The sequence below is a fragment of the Sardina pilchardus genome, chromosome 21 (genome assembly GCF_963854185.1).
Source record: "Sardina pilchardus chromosome 21, fSarPil1.1, whole genome shotgun sequence".
Lineage (NCBI taxonomy): Eukaryota > Metazoa > Chordata > Actinopteri > Clupeiformes > Clupeidae > Sardina > Sardina pilchardus.
In genome coordinates, this window is record NC_085014.1 from 12,451,259 (window position 1) to 12,467,457 (window position 16,199).

Sequence of the window (16,199 nt, forward strand, 5' to 3'; positions counted from 1 at the left end):
TACGGATTTATTTTTCCCTCAGCAGGATGATTCCTTTCCATTTTTTATAACCTTGCTATTGGAGTAGTTTCATATGTATCACAGATAAAACTACATGTTCTGTCTTGTCTTTTACAACTTTCATCAAAGTCAGCCAGTGTTCATTGCATAAGACTCTGTGGACAACAAAATGAGGTCACGGATAAAGCCTGCGCTGACAAGTCGGTGTTTGTGCTTAACACAGGTGTTGAACCAGGACTCTTTCAGATGACTCGTCAAGCACACATAAGGTCAGACTTACAGGTGAGCGCATTTCATCGCGAACCTGTATGATTAAAATGTCTCTTCTGTCAAAGACAACCCGCCTAAGGCCAGGCAAAGCTCTCCTGCAGGCAACTACCTAGTACAGTCGAAACTGTTTACGGTGACTAATTCATAGAGGGTGAGGCTGAAGTGATTTTTGATATTACAAGGATTTTTGTGGGTTATGTCAATAGCTGTTGAATTTAGTCTGGCAAAGCAGAGAGGATCTGGCTCTACCCGTTACACCATGACTGAAATGTGGAGTTGACAAGCCTGAGACATGCTAGGACCCAAAAAAACAAATATCCATTTGTCTTGTTAAAACTTGCTAGCACCCCCGCAGTGAAAGGTTAGGTGTTCACGAGAATGCCAGCACAGAATGCTCACCGTCTGCCAGAGTCGAGCCTGGGAGTGTATACAAAAAAGCAAAGCGGCACATATAAGGGCTGGAAATTTCATCCTGTGAACCATTCTGCCCAATAACGAGTATCAAGGCATCCATTTCACAACCATCTAATGACCAAAACGAGGGGGTCGAGTGAGCGAGAAGACTCGCAGAGCCAAAAGAAACCACAACATGTCCTTGTGAGGAGACAGAAGAACGAACGGGAAGTGCTTCGGAGAGACTCGGGCTATAAGTTTTGATGCAGAGCAGTGACATCCTGCAGTAGGAATGCAGAGTGTTGAAACCGACTGCTGTGAATGTGAGCATATGGATCTCGTTAACCTGATTATGTTGTCTTTAGAGGCTTTTTGGCTTTGAAGGGTCCCGTCTCTCGTTCGACTCCACAGGGAGCTCTTGTAAAACCTTTAAAAATCCTCGTTGCTCAATTAAACTCTGCAGTGATAGGCATTTGTTTTATCCTTGGAGAGAGCTTATTAATGAAAGCTGACCACCATCCCTCCCCGCCACCAACCTACGCAGCCCTCTCTAGAGCGCCTCCTGTCCTGCTCAGCTTGCATAGCTGCCCAAGTGATATACGTATGTCCTGCATCTCAGTCTATATCCATCCTCTGTACACCAACATGACTCCTTCAGCCCCAGCTGCCAGCCCCCCCACCCACCCACCCACCCACTCCAAACTCTTTGGTTCCACACACACAGACACGTGTATACACAAATAGATGATAAGATGTAAACTTTGTACCAAGGTACTGTGTCTCTATCTAAGCCTTTACACATGTGTTAACTCACATGTGCACTCTCCCACTTTCTTTAACTTTCTCTTGCGCTCACACACCCATACACACACACACACACACACACACACACACACACACACACACACACACACACACACACACACACACACACACACACACACACACACACACACACACACACACACACACACACACACACACACACACACACACACACACACACACACACACACACACACACACACACACACACACACACACACACACAAACACACACACGCACACACAAACACACCCACACACAAACACACCCACACAAGACTCCCACAAGCTCATTCACAAATGTTCATCCATAAAGCATTTGTCTTACCCTTGACACAGTTAGGGGCATGTTGAAGTCCTTGCCCCCCTGGAGTCTGAATCCCCAGGGAGCCGGTCCATTGAGGGTGACACAATACATGCTCATGTCCTGCACACGATAGGAGGGGAGGGGGTATAGGGGAGAGGAGAGAAGGAGAAAGAACAGGGCTGTTAAGAAGCATGTCTTTGCTTTTCTCATTTCAAGGACCACACAGCCCGTCTAGAACGGAGGCATATTGCACCTCATAATATCACATACTGATGGTCCTCTCCAACCCAAACAGTTCCTCCTCAGAAACCAAAACTATACAAATCACACACACAATTGGTCCATTTGGATTCTGCAACAGCACAATAGAAATTATACTCGAATAACAGAGTAAGGGTTCCACTACCCTACAGTGCAAAATATAAGCAATATGCATCAGCATTTATGTCAAGGTTGACAAACAGTAAATAGAGTGATTCTTGAAGGAAACGGTATTAAAGCAGAAGATTTAAAATAGTACAGGCCTGACTAAAGTCACTCGAAAGAGAAATGAAATGTGTTCTGCGAAACTGACATCCGAACAATGCATGTCTCTTCCCAACCTTTGTGCCAGCATTCAGTGTGCAACTGTTTGAAGCCAATGTAACCTGTCACTGAAACATTCAGCATTGAAAATACCAGTTCTCAGTGTCATAGGGGGCATTTTACTACAAAAGCACAATTACTGACAACCTGACAAGTTCTTCTTTGTGACTAAACCATTATGATAAACTGTTAGAAGAGAACTTGACAACTGTTAAAATTAACTGTTGCTGTTACGCAGTGGTAGTTACAAGTCTCTGCTATCCTACAGTATAACAGATCATAAAAAAACACGTCTAAGTAAAGCACACAGTAATAGTAAGTAGAGCACAACAGGTGTTTATAAGAAGCACTTAATCTTTTTTTAGCCCGTATCAAAAATATTTTATAATAAATAAAACATAACAGCAAATAAAACAGATCTCCACATTTGACACAACACTGGTACTGGGAGGCACACATGACTGCATGTGTGCCTCCTTTTTTCACCTTTCTGCTCATGTATTACAATTCCTACATGGTGGCAAGCCAGCCAGGGGAACAAGTGCCATTTATAAAGAGCCAAGGACAACCCGAGACCCCAGACCATTACGCATGGCACACACTGTCCAACTTACAGGCACGAATTCAGAACCGAAAGCTAAGATGCAGCTCTCACTGATCACTGAATATCCCGAGCAAAGTTAATCGCAACACCTGCGCTGACAGTGAGAGGAGAAGCGAACGTATCCTACCTTGTCCCGCGGGCCAAGCTTGTAACCCAAACCTCAGTATACACCCAAGTGGAAAGCTAGTGTGGTGAGGGATTCTGACTTTCTCACTCCTGCCAAAACTCCACTCAACCCCCTCCACCCCCTCATCCACACACACACACACACACACACACACACACACACACACACTCCACAACCCACACCCATCCCCTACCCCTCCCTATGACACGGGTGCGCTCAACGTCTCCCTGCACTCCACAGGCTATATAAGGAATGTAAAACTACACCAAACTATTTCAGCCCAACACCCACATGAGTCAGAGAGGGGGAGCAAAGGAGCCAGAGAGAGAGAGAGAGAGAGAGAGAGAGAAGAAGAAAAACAGTGCCTATACTCCATAGCCTCTCTCTAGCTCCAACTACTGCCCGAAAACCAACAAATACTCACAACAAGGGAAATGAATTATACAAATGAGAGAGGCCAAGCGAGTCAACATTTTCCAGGCAGAGAACAATGTGCATTTCATTTAGCCACGGAAACTAAACCAGGTCTGTTGGAATTGTGACATGTAGTTAGAGATTTTCACCGTCATAAAACAAGACACTGGCAGTCAGACTCTCCATTCGTAAGAACCAGGGTCCCTGTGCCAACTCCATGTTTTCTCTGACCACTCTGCTTAAAAGGGATTTAGGGGGACTCTGAAACTCTTATCCTACTCAAGCCCACTACAGAGAATGCATCAGCCAACATACTTTGTCCTCAAGAGAACAAGTTGAACTCTGGATTCATAATAACCTCCACTTGCACTGTGCCACCATGTTAATCCAAGGGACACTGTTACCTGATATTGGTTCCTCACTCAGGAAATGGGAGAATGGCAAGGTTCAGATAGATGCCAGTCAATAATGATCATCCAGTACTCAATGTAAGCTTCAGCTAATTGTGGGTATAGGCTATGTGCTTTTGTGGGACATAGCCTACTGTACATCTAGGAACTGACAATTTCACTGCATTCTTAGTAACCATATGCACGTGACAAATAAACATCCTTGTATCCTTGTAATAATACTTTGCACAACGTTGCAATGCATTATTAAGTGTTTACATGCAGATCATTAATATTTCAGTAGCCAGGCCTACCTTAGACTATAAGCTTTGTGTAAAACTGACTGTGTGTCACACTTAAAATTGCACTAATAGGCCTACTAACCTAATTGAATGAGGGTATACGCCTTCAGTTATGGTTGGAGTACAACTTTAATGGAATGCATAAACTTTGGTCTGTCGGTGTGTGTGGAGAGGGGGGGGGCTCTTCACCTGAGAATTCTGAAAGATGGGTGGACCAACTAATAATAGCCAAAATGTTCTTCTTGGGGTTGACATATTTTATGACAGAAAAATAACACTTTGAGCAAATCTAACTACTCCAGGCGATCCTTCAATACAGTCTTTCTGGGATACACGACCAGAAACTGCATATGAACTGGACCCCGGAACAACATGCCTTCGCTCCAGATGCCGGACCGCAGGATAGACTAGCCTACTTCCAGGCTGCCGTCTCAAGGCTCAGTGGAGTTCAAGGAATTACTTTTCACGAAGGCAAAATGAAAAGAATAGAGTGGTAGCCTACTAACCTACTCAAGCCGCTTAACACAGACTAGGCTACGCCTTTGCGATTGAAAACCAATAAACTTCATTCGACTGAAAGAATAAAATATAGCCTAAGCTGTAACGGTAAGGAGCATAGTTTAAAGATTACTTGAGCAATGACGTTTTCATTGAGACATTACACTTTTTCAACTATCAAAGAAAGCGTTTAGTTTCGATGGATGAAAGTGCAAAAAAGTCTGTTTTACCTACCTCACTCATTCCTGATCGCTTTATCCCGGTTACAAAGAATCAATTAACAAGCCACACTGTAACTTCAGACTTCCTTGAGACGGACGTCAGGGTTCTAGCCACCCCTCTGTTAATAGCAACAGTGGAGCTTGCTCGGATTTTCATTTAGTATGGCTCGGCTCGGACGTCAGAGTCACGTGTAACCGGAATTCCGAGCAGACTATTCTTCGATTTGAGGGAGACTTCATCGTGTAATGCAACTTTTCATATAGCTCAGTGGTTCTCAAACTTTTCACAATGAGTACCACCTCAGAGAACAATACTCTCCAAGTACCACCATTATGACCAGCATTTAAATACAGTAGCATAGGCCAATAATGTATTTTACATTGTAAATACTGTTTTGCATTGTTTTGTTTAGTTCTTTTCAAGAAAGATAAAAACTAGTTGATTTTTAAAAAAAAAAAAAAAAAAATTCATTAGATGTGTTTTTATATCATTTTAAGTGATTATTTATCAAATAAAACATCTTGGAGACTCCCCGAGTACCACAACAAACACTGGCCTACATCACCAATAAGTTGACTGCTCTCTGAATGCCTCAGATATATTGGCCTAGGGGCTACTCCTTCCGTTATAGCCTACTCCTGGTTTAGGTTTGGGAAAGGATAGCATTGTGTTCTTCTCCACAGCAAACTCGATGCAGGCTAACATATAATAACAAACAAGCACCACTGACACAACTTGACATTTTGATAAGGTGTAGGCCTAAATTAAACTTTTGAATGTGATTAAGGAAATGACAACCATTTGATTTGCTGGCTTATTCAACACTGACACTCTCTCACACACACACACACACACACACACACACACACACACACACACACACACACACACACACACACCTACATGTGTATGCTTACACTCTCATTTATCTGAGGTAGGCCTATCCCACTAAAGAAAACTAAATTATTTGAATAGGTCTTGGGTAGCCTGACCAGCCAGACCCACATGCTGCCGCTAGGGGCGTCTAGATTTCTTGGCTAAGTTTTGGGTGCTATTCAATAACCATGTATTGGAGGAATGAATAAAATCGTGAAATAATCAGTTCTACAAAACACCACATCTGTTGACTTGCTTCCAATCTGTAATGCAATACAATGATAAGACGAAGACGACGAAGAAGAGGAAAAATACGAATAAGAATAAGAATAACAAATACGTCTCTCAGATAGTGAATATCCTATTTTTTTGTTCACAGACTGATATTTGTTTAGATATAGCCTAGACGAGCTCTGGTTCCTCTGGCTCTCTTCACTTTTAATAAATTGCAGTCAACTTCGAAATCCGCCAGTAGATGGAGACATACGCTAGTCATAGAAATTACAATGGGTTCACTATTTTAGTGGTTTGATTATGAAGTTTTAGCATTCAACTGTCTAGTAACTAAAGTAATACTTACGCAAACAATTGTTTGATTTGAAAAGGGTTTTTTTTTTTTTTTTTTGAGAATCTGGATGATTCATTTTTTAGGGAGGATCAGCGCAGCTGCTGCTGGACCAACACCTATGCGGAACTGAAAGTTCCAACAGCTGAGTTTTGATTTCCACGTAGGCCCTACACGTTACAGTAGCTAGCTTGAACATCTAAAAATGGCTGACGACTTTGGGCTCTCATCTCCCGACAACGGTGTCCATCCCGTTGAAGAAGACCCTGCTGCAGCGTTTCTGGCTCAGCAGGAAAGTGAAATTGCTGTGATTGAGAATGATGGTGAAGGGTTCGGTGGTGAAGGGTTTGGCGAAGGATTCGGAGAGTTGGAAGAGGCCGAAGAAGAACAACCGCAGCAAGAGGAACAGTCTGCCCCTGAAGTACATGATGATTATGGTGGGTGTAGCTAGCAATAGGGTTAGCTCATCTGCTAGCAACCCTGGTCGCTAACTTAGAGTTTGTAAAAAGTATCTACTTATGTGTAGCGTTAGTCTACATAGCGGAGGTTACAATACGAAAAGTGACCTTTCACTGTTGTTAGTGGAAACTTTCCTGATACTTTTAAAGGTTATCTTACTTTGTGCTAACGCTATGTTGCTAACGGTATGATGGTCAGGTTCCTTGGCTCCCAGGCACCGCACGTAACATTTGTCACGAAGGTATTGTGCCTTCCTTACTTGATTTTGTATGATCTGGCCCAAGCGGACGTGTTCAACCATGTCATTATACCACCATGCAATAATCTTCGTTTTGACTTGATGATTTAGCTAGTTTAACTAAAGTGATGACGTCAGTAAACTAACAAACCACACCACACACAAAAGGCAGGTGCAACCGGTTTCTGTTAAACGTCATGGGTGTAACAAGCTGGTACCAAGTAGCTAGCTTGCACTGGCCTTTTTGATCATAAATCTCATCACCATTACATTTGGGGTGTTTGATGCATGGAAAGTTAAATTGGTCGCCTTTGATCCCTCAGAGTTAATTTGGAAAACAACCCTATTGATGTCACACAGCATATGATATGCTCATGATGATGATGAATGATTATGATTATGGTATTTAGCAGACGCTTTGTCCGAAGCGTCATACAAATAACAACAATACAATAGTTGAATTTAATACTAAACAACTTAGAAGTCGGTAGTACTACATTAAAGAGAATAGCAATAATAAACAACAATGTCAATTCAATCAATAGTTTAATGACAGTTTATAAATACTATAATATTACAAACCATAACGCATAAGAAACGCTTAATAAACCACATGTATGTTGAATAGATATGACTAGACACAAGACTCACAGGAACGAAGAGCGCTGGTCATTGTATCTATGTCTTTCTTGGAAAAACAGGTTCTGCAAAATTCCGGTGATTCTTGTTTTACTACGGGAGGAGGAAGTGAACTCGGCCAGTCATATCTTTGTCTTGACCAGTACAACACAGAGTGACAGTTTAGCGTTTTATTTCTTAAACAGATGCCTTTGATGATGCACCAGCTGCAGTAAACGGAGACATGTTTCAGGTGAGAATAACATTGATTAATCTGATGATCAATTGTAATGTTTAAATGATCAATTTGAAAAGAAAAAATCTGATTCACCAGTGACCTGAATGAATGTAAAAATTGTCCTCTTTTCTAGAGTCTGTGTTTGCATAATATTTTGAAATGCATTGTCTGTGTTTTTGTTAATGTGACATGTTGGCCTGTAATATTAAATGGCATACTTGTCCTGTTACAATCTTTCAAGGATTCAAATGGGACATCAGACAGCTATGCTGCCATCGCCCAGGTTGACCAGTTGCGGCAAGAACCTGAAAGTTTGCGCAAGTGGAGGGAGGAACAGAAAGCTCGACTGGAAGATTTAGGTGATCTGCTAGCTCCATTTTTTCCCTTCCACTTCCAGTCCTATATTGCATGAACATATTCAATTCAAGTTAAGAAGAGAGGGGGGGGGGGGTAACAAAAGTTCAGCAGGAGTTTGGTGGGTAACAAAAGTTCAGCAGGAGTTTGGTGGGTGTCTGTCATTGCTATGTTACAAAACCTGCTTTATCGTCTCATGATCTCACCTGGGGCCTCATGTACAAAGCTTGCGTACACCATCTCTCACGCTCACGTTCGGATGTACGAGGACTGACTTGAACGTGAGTGTGCGGTCCTCCACACCAATTTTATGTGTGGCGTACGCACATTTGTAATGTTTTCAAGTGGGCCTATGGTTCTAGATAAATGGACATGCAACATGCACAAATACTACTAAGGTGTTCTTTCACACAAACGTATGTCACAGGCCAGGTACGCCATATTTTTGGAGGTGCAAACAAACGCGTAACCATGGAAATCGCATAGGAACTGGTAGAGATTTCACATTCACATCGGTTCACGCTGTGAAATCTCTATTTTAATTGTGTGTTTCCAAAGGCATTGAACTCGGCTGTGATGTTTCGCGCTGCATTGAACTCTGCTTACATGACCATACGTGGATAGGCTTTAAAAAAAAAAAAAATGTGACAAAGGAAAGGATTTCCTTTGTGATTCCCATGGTGATGCGTTTGTTTGCACCTGCAAAACCAATAGCATACCTGGCGGTACCTGGTTTCCCATACTGTAGGTTACCGCTCACAAATCCCTGTGTATTTGTGTGAAAGAATGCAACAGCCTACCTATAATGACAACTGTAGCCTTACCAAACCTGCTTTATTGACGTAACCGCTATCTCTAAACTCAACGTTTTTGTTGGACCAGAATTCACGGGCTAGTAGCGCGGCCTGGCTAGCTCGGCTTTGGCCTGACCGTTTGAAAGCGGCTATTGTCTTGTGATCTCACCTGATCACTTGTATCTGTCGTCTACACAGTTTTCCTGCCTTGTCCTGATTTGAACATGTCCTTCATGTCTGACCTTGCTCGTTTATTTGATCGTGTTCAGATGCTGCCTCCAAAGCTGCAGAGGCTGAATGGAAAGAGAAGGCCAGGAAGGAGCTTGAAGACTGGCATCACCATCAAAGTGAACAGCTGGAGAAGAACAAAGCCAACAACAGGTACAGAGAAGCTGACTTTTTGGTTGAAGATATTGTTGCCAAGTTCACCATGAGTATTGCTTTCGGTACCAAATTAAGTAGGATGCACCGATGTATCGGCCAACATCGGCCTTGTTGTTCACATCAGCTATTGACATTTAACGATGGCAATGGCTGATGTTTATCATCATGTTTCATCACTCCATTGCCACCTTTTTTTATCGAAAAGCTCCTCATGTTCCTGTAGCAGTCAGGTGGTGTGCTTGAGAATACTGCTGTTGTGCACAGTCTTTGGTCTGTAATGACAAAAGAGAGTGCCTCCCTGACCCTACTCCACCCAATCAGCAACAGGAGGGCTGTACCAGCATCAGTTTTCCCCCAGCATAAAGGACTATTGCCCCTTCTCAACCTCTTTCCCCTCCTCGGTCCTCCGGCTCGTTCCCAGTGATCTATAAAGAACCCTGGATAGACTATCCCATTGTGGCCGCCCAATCATTCTTTATATAGATCAGTGGGAACGAGTCGGAGGACCAAGGAAGGAAGGGAGGATATATAAAAATGACAAATGAGAAGAGCCCTATGCCTTTAAACCTGCAACCTATAAAATAGGTCTTTAAACTTATTCACACTTTTGATGGGTCATCGTCCTTGACCTTGCTTATTTATAAGCCTGTACGTCTGTAAACTTTGCTGTTTTGGGTATTACTTCGAGATACTAATATCAGCCTTCTTTCATACTTTCCTACAGACTTTGTCCAAGTGTAGAACGGTATCATTTTGCATTATGGATTGGGATTTTGCTATTTTTATACTCTCAGAGAAGACTGAATTAAGCACCAATGTAAAACAATAATCAGTAACACATTCTCACAAGAGAATGACTCTGCTAGCACACGTATAACATCTAGAATATAGTTGTAGTCCTCTGATGTTTGTCATTTTTAACATTCATTCATATGACAACACACAGTAAGTGCAGTCTGATTATATACAGTGCACTGCATTACACTATTGTCTGCTAAGAAAAGGCAGTAAATGGATTGTGTTATGCACTATATTCCACCAGTCTCCTGGTGTGAATTTTATCATCTAATTATATTTATCAAATGATTTTTGCCCAAATACAAGGGACTTCTGTATGTACTGTATTCTCCCTCCAAACAAACCCATTGAGTTCAGTTAAGCTAAGGGGAACACAGTGTGTGCCTCTCAACTTCTCTCCTCGATCCTCGAGGCTCATTCCCACATCTGATCTATAACTAACTCTGGATAGACTATCCCTTTGCTACTGCCCCATCATTCTTTATGTAGATCAGTGAGGACGAGGACCGAGGAAGGAAGGGAGGATGTATAAAAGACTAAATGAGAGGCACCTAATGAGTGGAATCTTGAAGCATCTTTTACACCAATGCCGGTATCTCGTCTGGTGACAGTTGAAGCTGATTGTTGCAACAGACATCACACGACCGGAACACTTCAGTTACATGCCCAGTGTAGCCTCCCTGTTAGAATCTGTTTACAAGATATGAAAAATATTCTACATACTCTTCCAAAAAGACTCAGTCCTTTGACTCTGTCACACGTCTTATACTCAGTCTTCTCTGTGCTCTCATAGTTTGCATCTTTTTTGGGCCTAAATGCTGTAATGGGTTGTGCTTTGCTGGTGTGGAAATAATGACTTTGCCCTCTGTCCCTCTCTTTCCTCCCTGCTTTCATGGCTACCTGCGTACAAGGATCACTGATAAGGCTTTCTACAACCAGCCCAACTGTGATGTGATAGGCTTTGTGTATGTCTAGGAAATCTCAACAGCCCCCCTCCCCTCCCCTCCCCTTGTAGTGTTTCGGCTTTTCCTTCTCATGAATATGCATGTTGATATGCTGTTTTGTACACATGCAATCACATTTCCCTGTCGCTGAAATTATGCATTTAAGGCTTTAAATATGTATTTTAGGCCATCATGGAAAGTTAATTTATGAGCCTGGTATTGCTCGACATGTTTGTATGATTCAGATATTTAGACTTTTTCTAATTATGCATTTTCTGGGAATTTTATAGCAAAATGATCAACAATTTGTCCTAATTAAATCCCACTCCAACTCTGTAAATGAGCAAAATTGCATCAAATCACCCTCAACAGTCATGGGCATGGCTTATATTATCTGTGGCTGTGTGTGAACTGATCACCTTTACCACGCTCAAAGAACCTCTGCCTCTCTCTCCAGATCTTCTGAAGATGCCTTCCTGAAGGAGTGTGGCGAAGACAGCCCGGGCACAGAGTGGGAGAAGGTGGCGCGACTCTGCGACTTCAACCCCAAAACCAACAAGCAATCCAAGGACGTGTCCCGCATGCGTTCGGTCCTTATATCCCTGAAACAGACACCTTTGGTGCGCAAGGCTTAGAGCTTTTTTTTTTTGGTTTGTTTGGATTCGTTTTCGTGTCCTTTGCCTCTGCTTTGTTGCACTTTATTTTAAGACTCGGTGGGAATGCTAATTACAATTTATTTTTTAAAAGCACATTGTTGAGTATATTGGGTTTTTTTTTTTTTTTTTTTTTTAACGTCCACTCCGCTAATATTGTACTACAACCTCTCTGCCTTATGAAGAAGATGCCTCCCCCCCCCCCCATCTGAAGGTATGCCTATTTGTAATCATGTAGTTGCCTTGAAGTTCTTACCTGAGGCATACTCTTAATAGATATAATCAATCCTAAGTCTATTTTACATAGGTCTTAGACACAACAGTTTTTATGTGCTTGTTATGGAAGATTTGCCATTTTCCCACTAGCATTGCTGGTATTAATCTGTAGATCCATTACAGTAGGTACAGATCAAAGGTATAACCTTAACATGCAGCACCTCCACAAAGGTCATCCAAACATTTTTACTTTTAATCAGAATCAGGTCAACTATACACCTGTTGCATTGTATAGGTCATATTGTTTCACTGTTCAGTTTTTTTTACCAGGTGATACACCACCTGTTGGTTTGTCGGTTATGAAGCAGCCTTCACATTTATTACAGCTTAGATCACTCCACATCAACAGTAGCACTGATCATATACCAGGACACTATACTGAGGCCTTCTGGAACTTCACTTGAGTCAAATACTCTAACAAAATGTGGTTTGCACAAGTTTTTTTCTGTTCATTGACTGCCAAAGACTTGCATAAACTTGCATGACAGCACCACAGGGAATGTCTAAATGAGGCCTTTATCACATCTATAGTTCTCTTATATTGGCTACTGTTCTTCCTGGTTTGTTTTATATCGGGATAGAGCCATGTAATGTGCATTGTTTTTCCCATGTAAGGTTTGCATTCCGATGCAGTTGAAAGAATGTTACAGGACTTGATTTCTTCAAAACAGAAGTTCTTCAATAAAACATTGGTCAAGGTAATAAGTGGTGTGTCATGTCTCACAAATTACTAACTAATATAATTTTTTGCAACACAGTCCCTTAATTCATTGTTGTGAATAAGATGCAGAGCACTGGCTAAACTACTACACAAAAACAAGTGAACATGAGAAAATGTAATACAGTATGCATATAGACAATCATCCTGTGGTTAAAACTACTTAACTTACAACTGTGCCTACAGTAAGTAGTATCTGTATCAATGTTCAAATTTCAAACTTATGACACAAAAAAAGAACAGTGACATTTTTAGAGTGACCCTCCTTCCCTTCTACCTTGTTGTGTACACTTAACCAAACATTTTGATGTACATTCAAGACACTGAAGACAGCACAGAAGCACAATCACTTTCCCATTGAAATCAGACGGCTAGCCTGTATCAGAATGACAAGCACCTTGCCAATGCTTTAATTATTGCACTGTGGTATGAAACACCACTAAAAGCTGTTATTAAATACATAGTGTATGGCAGCTGTGCCACCTGCCGCTTTAGTGGCACAATTGCCATATATGGCCTTTAAGGCAATTAGATGGATGACAGGGAAAAAAATTAAAACATGATTTTGCTTCCCAATCCAGTTCATCCAATGGTCCTGGTTTAGGAAAACAACAACTGGGGTGTCCGTTCATTGTTTTGGCTTGAATGTTGTAGTTGCAACTCCAACAATGATAGCAACCACTGTGAATCCTTGGGCAAAGATACGCGCCCTCATAGACAGTTGGGACTGCCGGGTCTTGCCCGTTTTGAATGCACGTAGACCATATATAAGCGCACCAGCTGTTCCTAGGCAGCCTGTGGGAAGAGAAATCAATAAGGGTTGTAACGGATGTTTTTCCATATTTTAAATATTGTTGACCAGTCACATTTGGTCCACAAGAAGGGACAGCCTAATCAGTGCATATTCAGAGAGCTTTATGTAAGACCATTTCATTGATTTGACCTGCATGGGTGAGACCCCGTTCCAGTTAAGACTACTTTTGCGGTCCAAAGACAAAAACCCCTAACTACAATATTGATGATGATCAGAGGGCACAGACAAAAGTATACAATTCCTTGTAAGGTGCTGTCTGTGCGTCTCGATACATTTAACATGTAGGCTAATGTTTTTATTTTATTATTAAAGCCATAGACATTTTAAATCAGACCTTAAGTACAGTCTGCTGATCACCATACTAAGCTTAATCTTTTAAGATTGAGCATAAATCTGGGGAGTCTGCACTTTATTTCTACTGCACAAGAGGCGTGATCAATGGGCATAGTTCAAATGACTGTACGCTCTTGGATAATCGATCAGACCAACAATCCGATGCGCCTTTTGAATAAACTAGTTTGTTATTGGACCCAGAAGATGTGGACAGGAAGCAAGAGAGATAGATGTGCAGGTTTCCAGCCTGAGCTGCAGGGCGAAATCCAAATCGCCGGCAGATCAGGCAAGATTTGCACAGCCTAGTCTCCTGAGCTACCACCCTCACATTTCCCAGACAGATAAGATGTTCAATCTATATGCATGTGCATTTTGACTTCACATTGAAAGGCGTGGTGTTACAGTAACCGTTGATTTGATAGATCATCAACGATAGATGCACTTAACTGTACCATAGGTTGAGGACAAATGCCGACTGATCATGGCGCTTGTTCTGCAAAGGTCTGCATCAACCGTGGGGCAGCCGTGGTGTACTGGTTAGGGCTTCGATCTTGTAACCAGAGGGTGCCGGTTCGATCCCCGACCAGTCCACCACGGCTGAAGTGCCCTTCAGCAGGGCACCCTCACTGCTCCCCGAGCGCCGCTGATTGGGCAGGCAGCTCACTGCTCTGGGTTAATCTGTGTGATTCACCTCACTGCGTGTGTGCTGTCTGTGTTCACTCATTCGGTTCAATTGGGTTAAATGCAGAGAAACGGCTTTCCCTCACGGGATCAAAAAAGTATCTATTCTATTCTATTCTATTCCATTCTTTTCTTTTCTTTTGCTTAAAATGTCATGTAGGCCTACCAAAAAGCAACAAGAGGGGCATCATTGACCATGGGTTGACGTACCGTTGATTTTGTAAATCAATGATAGATGCACTTAACTTTGCCAGAGGTTGATTAACAAATAACCGATTGATCATGACCGTTGTTCTGCAAAAGTCTGTGCATAATTTGGCTTAGCGTTAAAAGAACGTAATGTACCAACACAGCCTCGTCTCCTGAGGTACTATTTCCCAGACAGATTAGATGTTCAATCTTCTAGAGCATATGCATTTTGACTTCACATTAAAAGGCGTGGTTTTTCAGTAACCGTTGATTTGAAAGATCAACGATAGGTACACTTAACTGTACCAAAAGTTGAGGACAAGTGCCGATTGATCATGACCGTTGTTCTGCAAAAGTCTGCATCATTTTGCTTATAGCGTTACAAGAACGTCATGTACCAAAAGGCAATATGAGGAGTATCATTGACCATGGGTTTTGTAGATCAATGATAGATGCACTTAACTTTGCCAGAGGTTGACTTATGCTTTACACGATCAAGGCAACAAGGAAGCTATTTAAGTACGAGGTCAACAATTAGGCTAACGGTTTGGCATTGATGGCAAATATCTCACAACTGATGATAGCATAACCACTGTGAAAGTAGCCTATTTTCCCAGTCACTTGCACTTCAGCTCCTGTATCTTGTTTGAGAAAATCACGTGCTAGCTGCCAATAACTACCTTGTAAGTTTTTCTTATATCATTGTGAATGTAAAGTTATAATTCAAAAGAACTATTGCATAAAGCTATGTTGTGTAATGCAGTTGTTAGCGAATGCTAGTTGTGTTAGCTTTATGTAACTTACCCAGAGGGACAAAGGGGTTTTCCTTGGTCTTCCTGAGCAATTTTTCCTGGAATCCCTCTTCTCTGTGTCGTGGTAAAGGACTGAAGCCTTCAATGATAGGGGGTTTCGAGATATCAAATTCAATCGGTCCTTGGGGTGCTGCTTTTGGAGCTTGATCTTGGGGAACAGCAGTATGTGAAGCTGCCATGTTTGTAGTTATGTGATGACTGCACCCGCCCCTAAAACGCAGTGGACATATATATAGACATCTACCGGGTGATACAGGTTCTTTTAACATTAGTTCCGCCTTACCGCATGCAGTTTGCAAACAAGTTATAGCAAAATAAGCGTCTCTGGTTATAGCATATAACTATAAGCATGTTGAAGTTATACAGTTTAGGCTATGGAATTAGGCTAGTCCCTTATAGGCAGCTGTAGGCTACTACCCTTGTTTTGCATATTCAAGGCAAACCAAGTGTAGGCTTACTTGACTGATAGGCTACATTTTTGTCAGTGGCCATGAAGGGAAAATTAAAAAGACTCTCTAA

The 16,199-nt window shown here is 41.9% G+C and overlaps 3 protein-coding genes across 5 annotated transcripts in view; 1 reads left to right on the top strand and 2 right to left on the bottom strand.

The window, feature by feature from the left end:
• The window catches only part of pdlim7 (PDZ and LIM domain 7), a 40,052-nt gene extending 34,981 nt beyond the window's left edge, over positions 1-5,071 (bottom strand). The window contains exons 1-2 of one of the 2 annotated variants that reach the window (XM_062524111.1): positions 4,949-5,071; positions 1,817-1,915 (exon numbers count right to left, since the gene is read on the bottom strand). In XM_062524111.1, coding sequence (XP_062380095.1) covers positions 1,817-1,915; positions 4,949-4,957 — 108 coding nt within the window. In that variant the 5' untranslated portion in view covers positions 4,958-5,071. Of the gene's footprint in view, positions 1-1,816; positions 1,916-3,111; positions 3,258-4,948 lie in introns of those variants that run through there. The other variant, XM_062524112.1, reaches the window with a different exon arrangement.
• A 1,459-nt stretch (positions 5,072-6,530) lies between these two features.
• Positions 6,531-12,838, top strand: cltb (clathrin, light chain B). Of its 2 annotated transcripts, XM_062524113.1 has the most exons (6): positions 6,531-6,814; positions 7,899-7,945; positions 8,172-8,289; positions 9,348-9,459; positions 10,187-10,207; positions 11,662-12,838. In XM_062524113.1, the coding sequence occupies exons 1-6, from the start codon at positions 6,583-6,585 to the stop codon at positions 11,837-11,839; spliced, it is 708 nt and encodes a 235-aa protein (XP_062380097.1). In that variant the 5' UTR covers positions 6,531-6,582; the 3' UTR covers positions 11,840-12,838. The 2 variants fall into 2 exon arrangements, with proteins under 2 accessions (XP_062380097.1, XP_062380098.1); XM_062524114.1 differs by lacking the exon at positions 10,187-10,207 and having other exon boundaries at positions 6,534-6,814.
• Positions 12,839-13,227: 389 nt separating this feature from the next.
• Positions 13,228-15,874, bottom strand: higd2a (HIG1 hypoxia inducible domain family, member 2A). The gene is made up of 2 exons (XM_062524115.1): positions 15,673-15,874; positions 13,228-13,646 (listed from the first exon to the last, which is right to left on the bottom strand). Exons 1-2 carry the CDS (start codon positions 15,857-15,859, stop codon positions 13,480-13,482), a joined length of 354 nt encoding a protein of 117 aa, XP_062380099.1. The 5' UTR covers positions 15,860-15,874; the 3' UTR covers positions 13,228-13,479.
• Between the last annotated feature and the right edge of the window lie 325 nt (positions 15,875-16,199).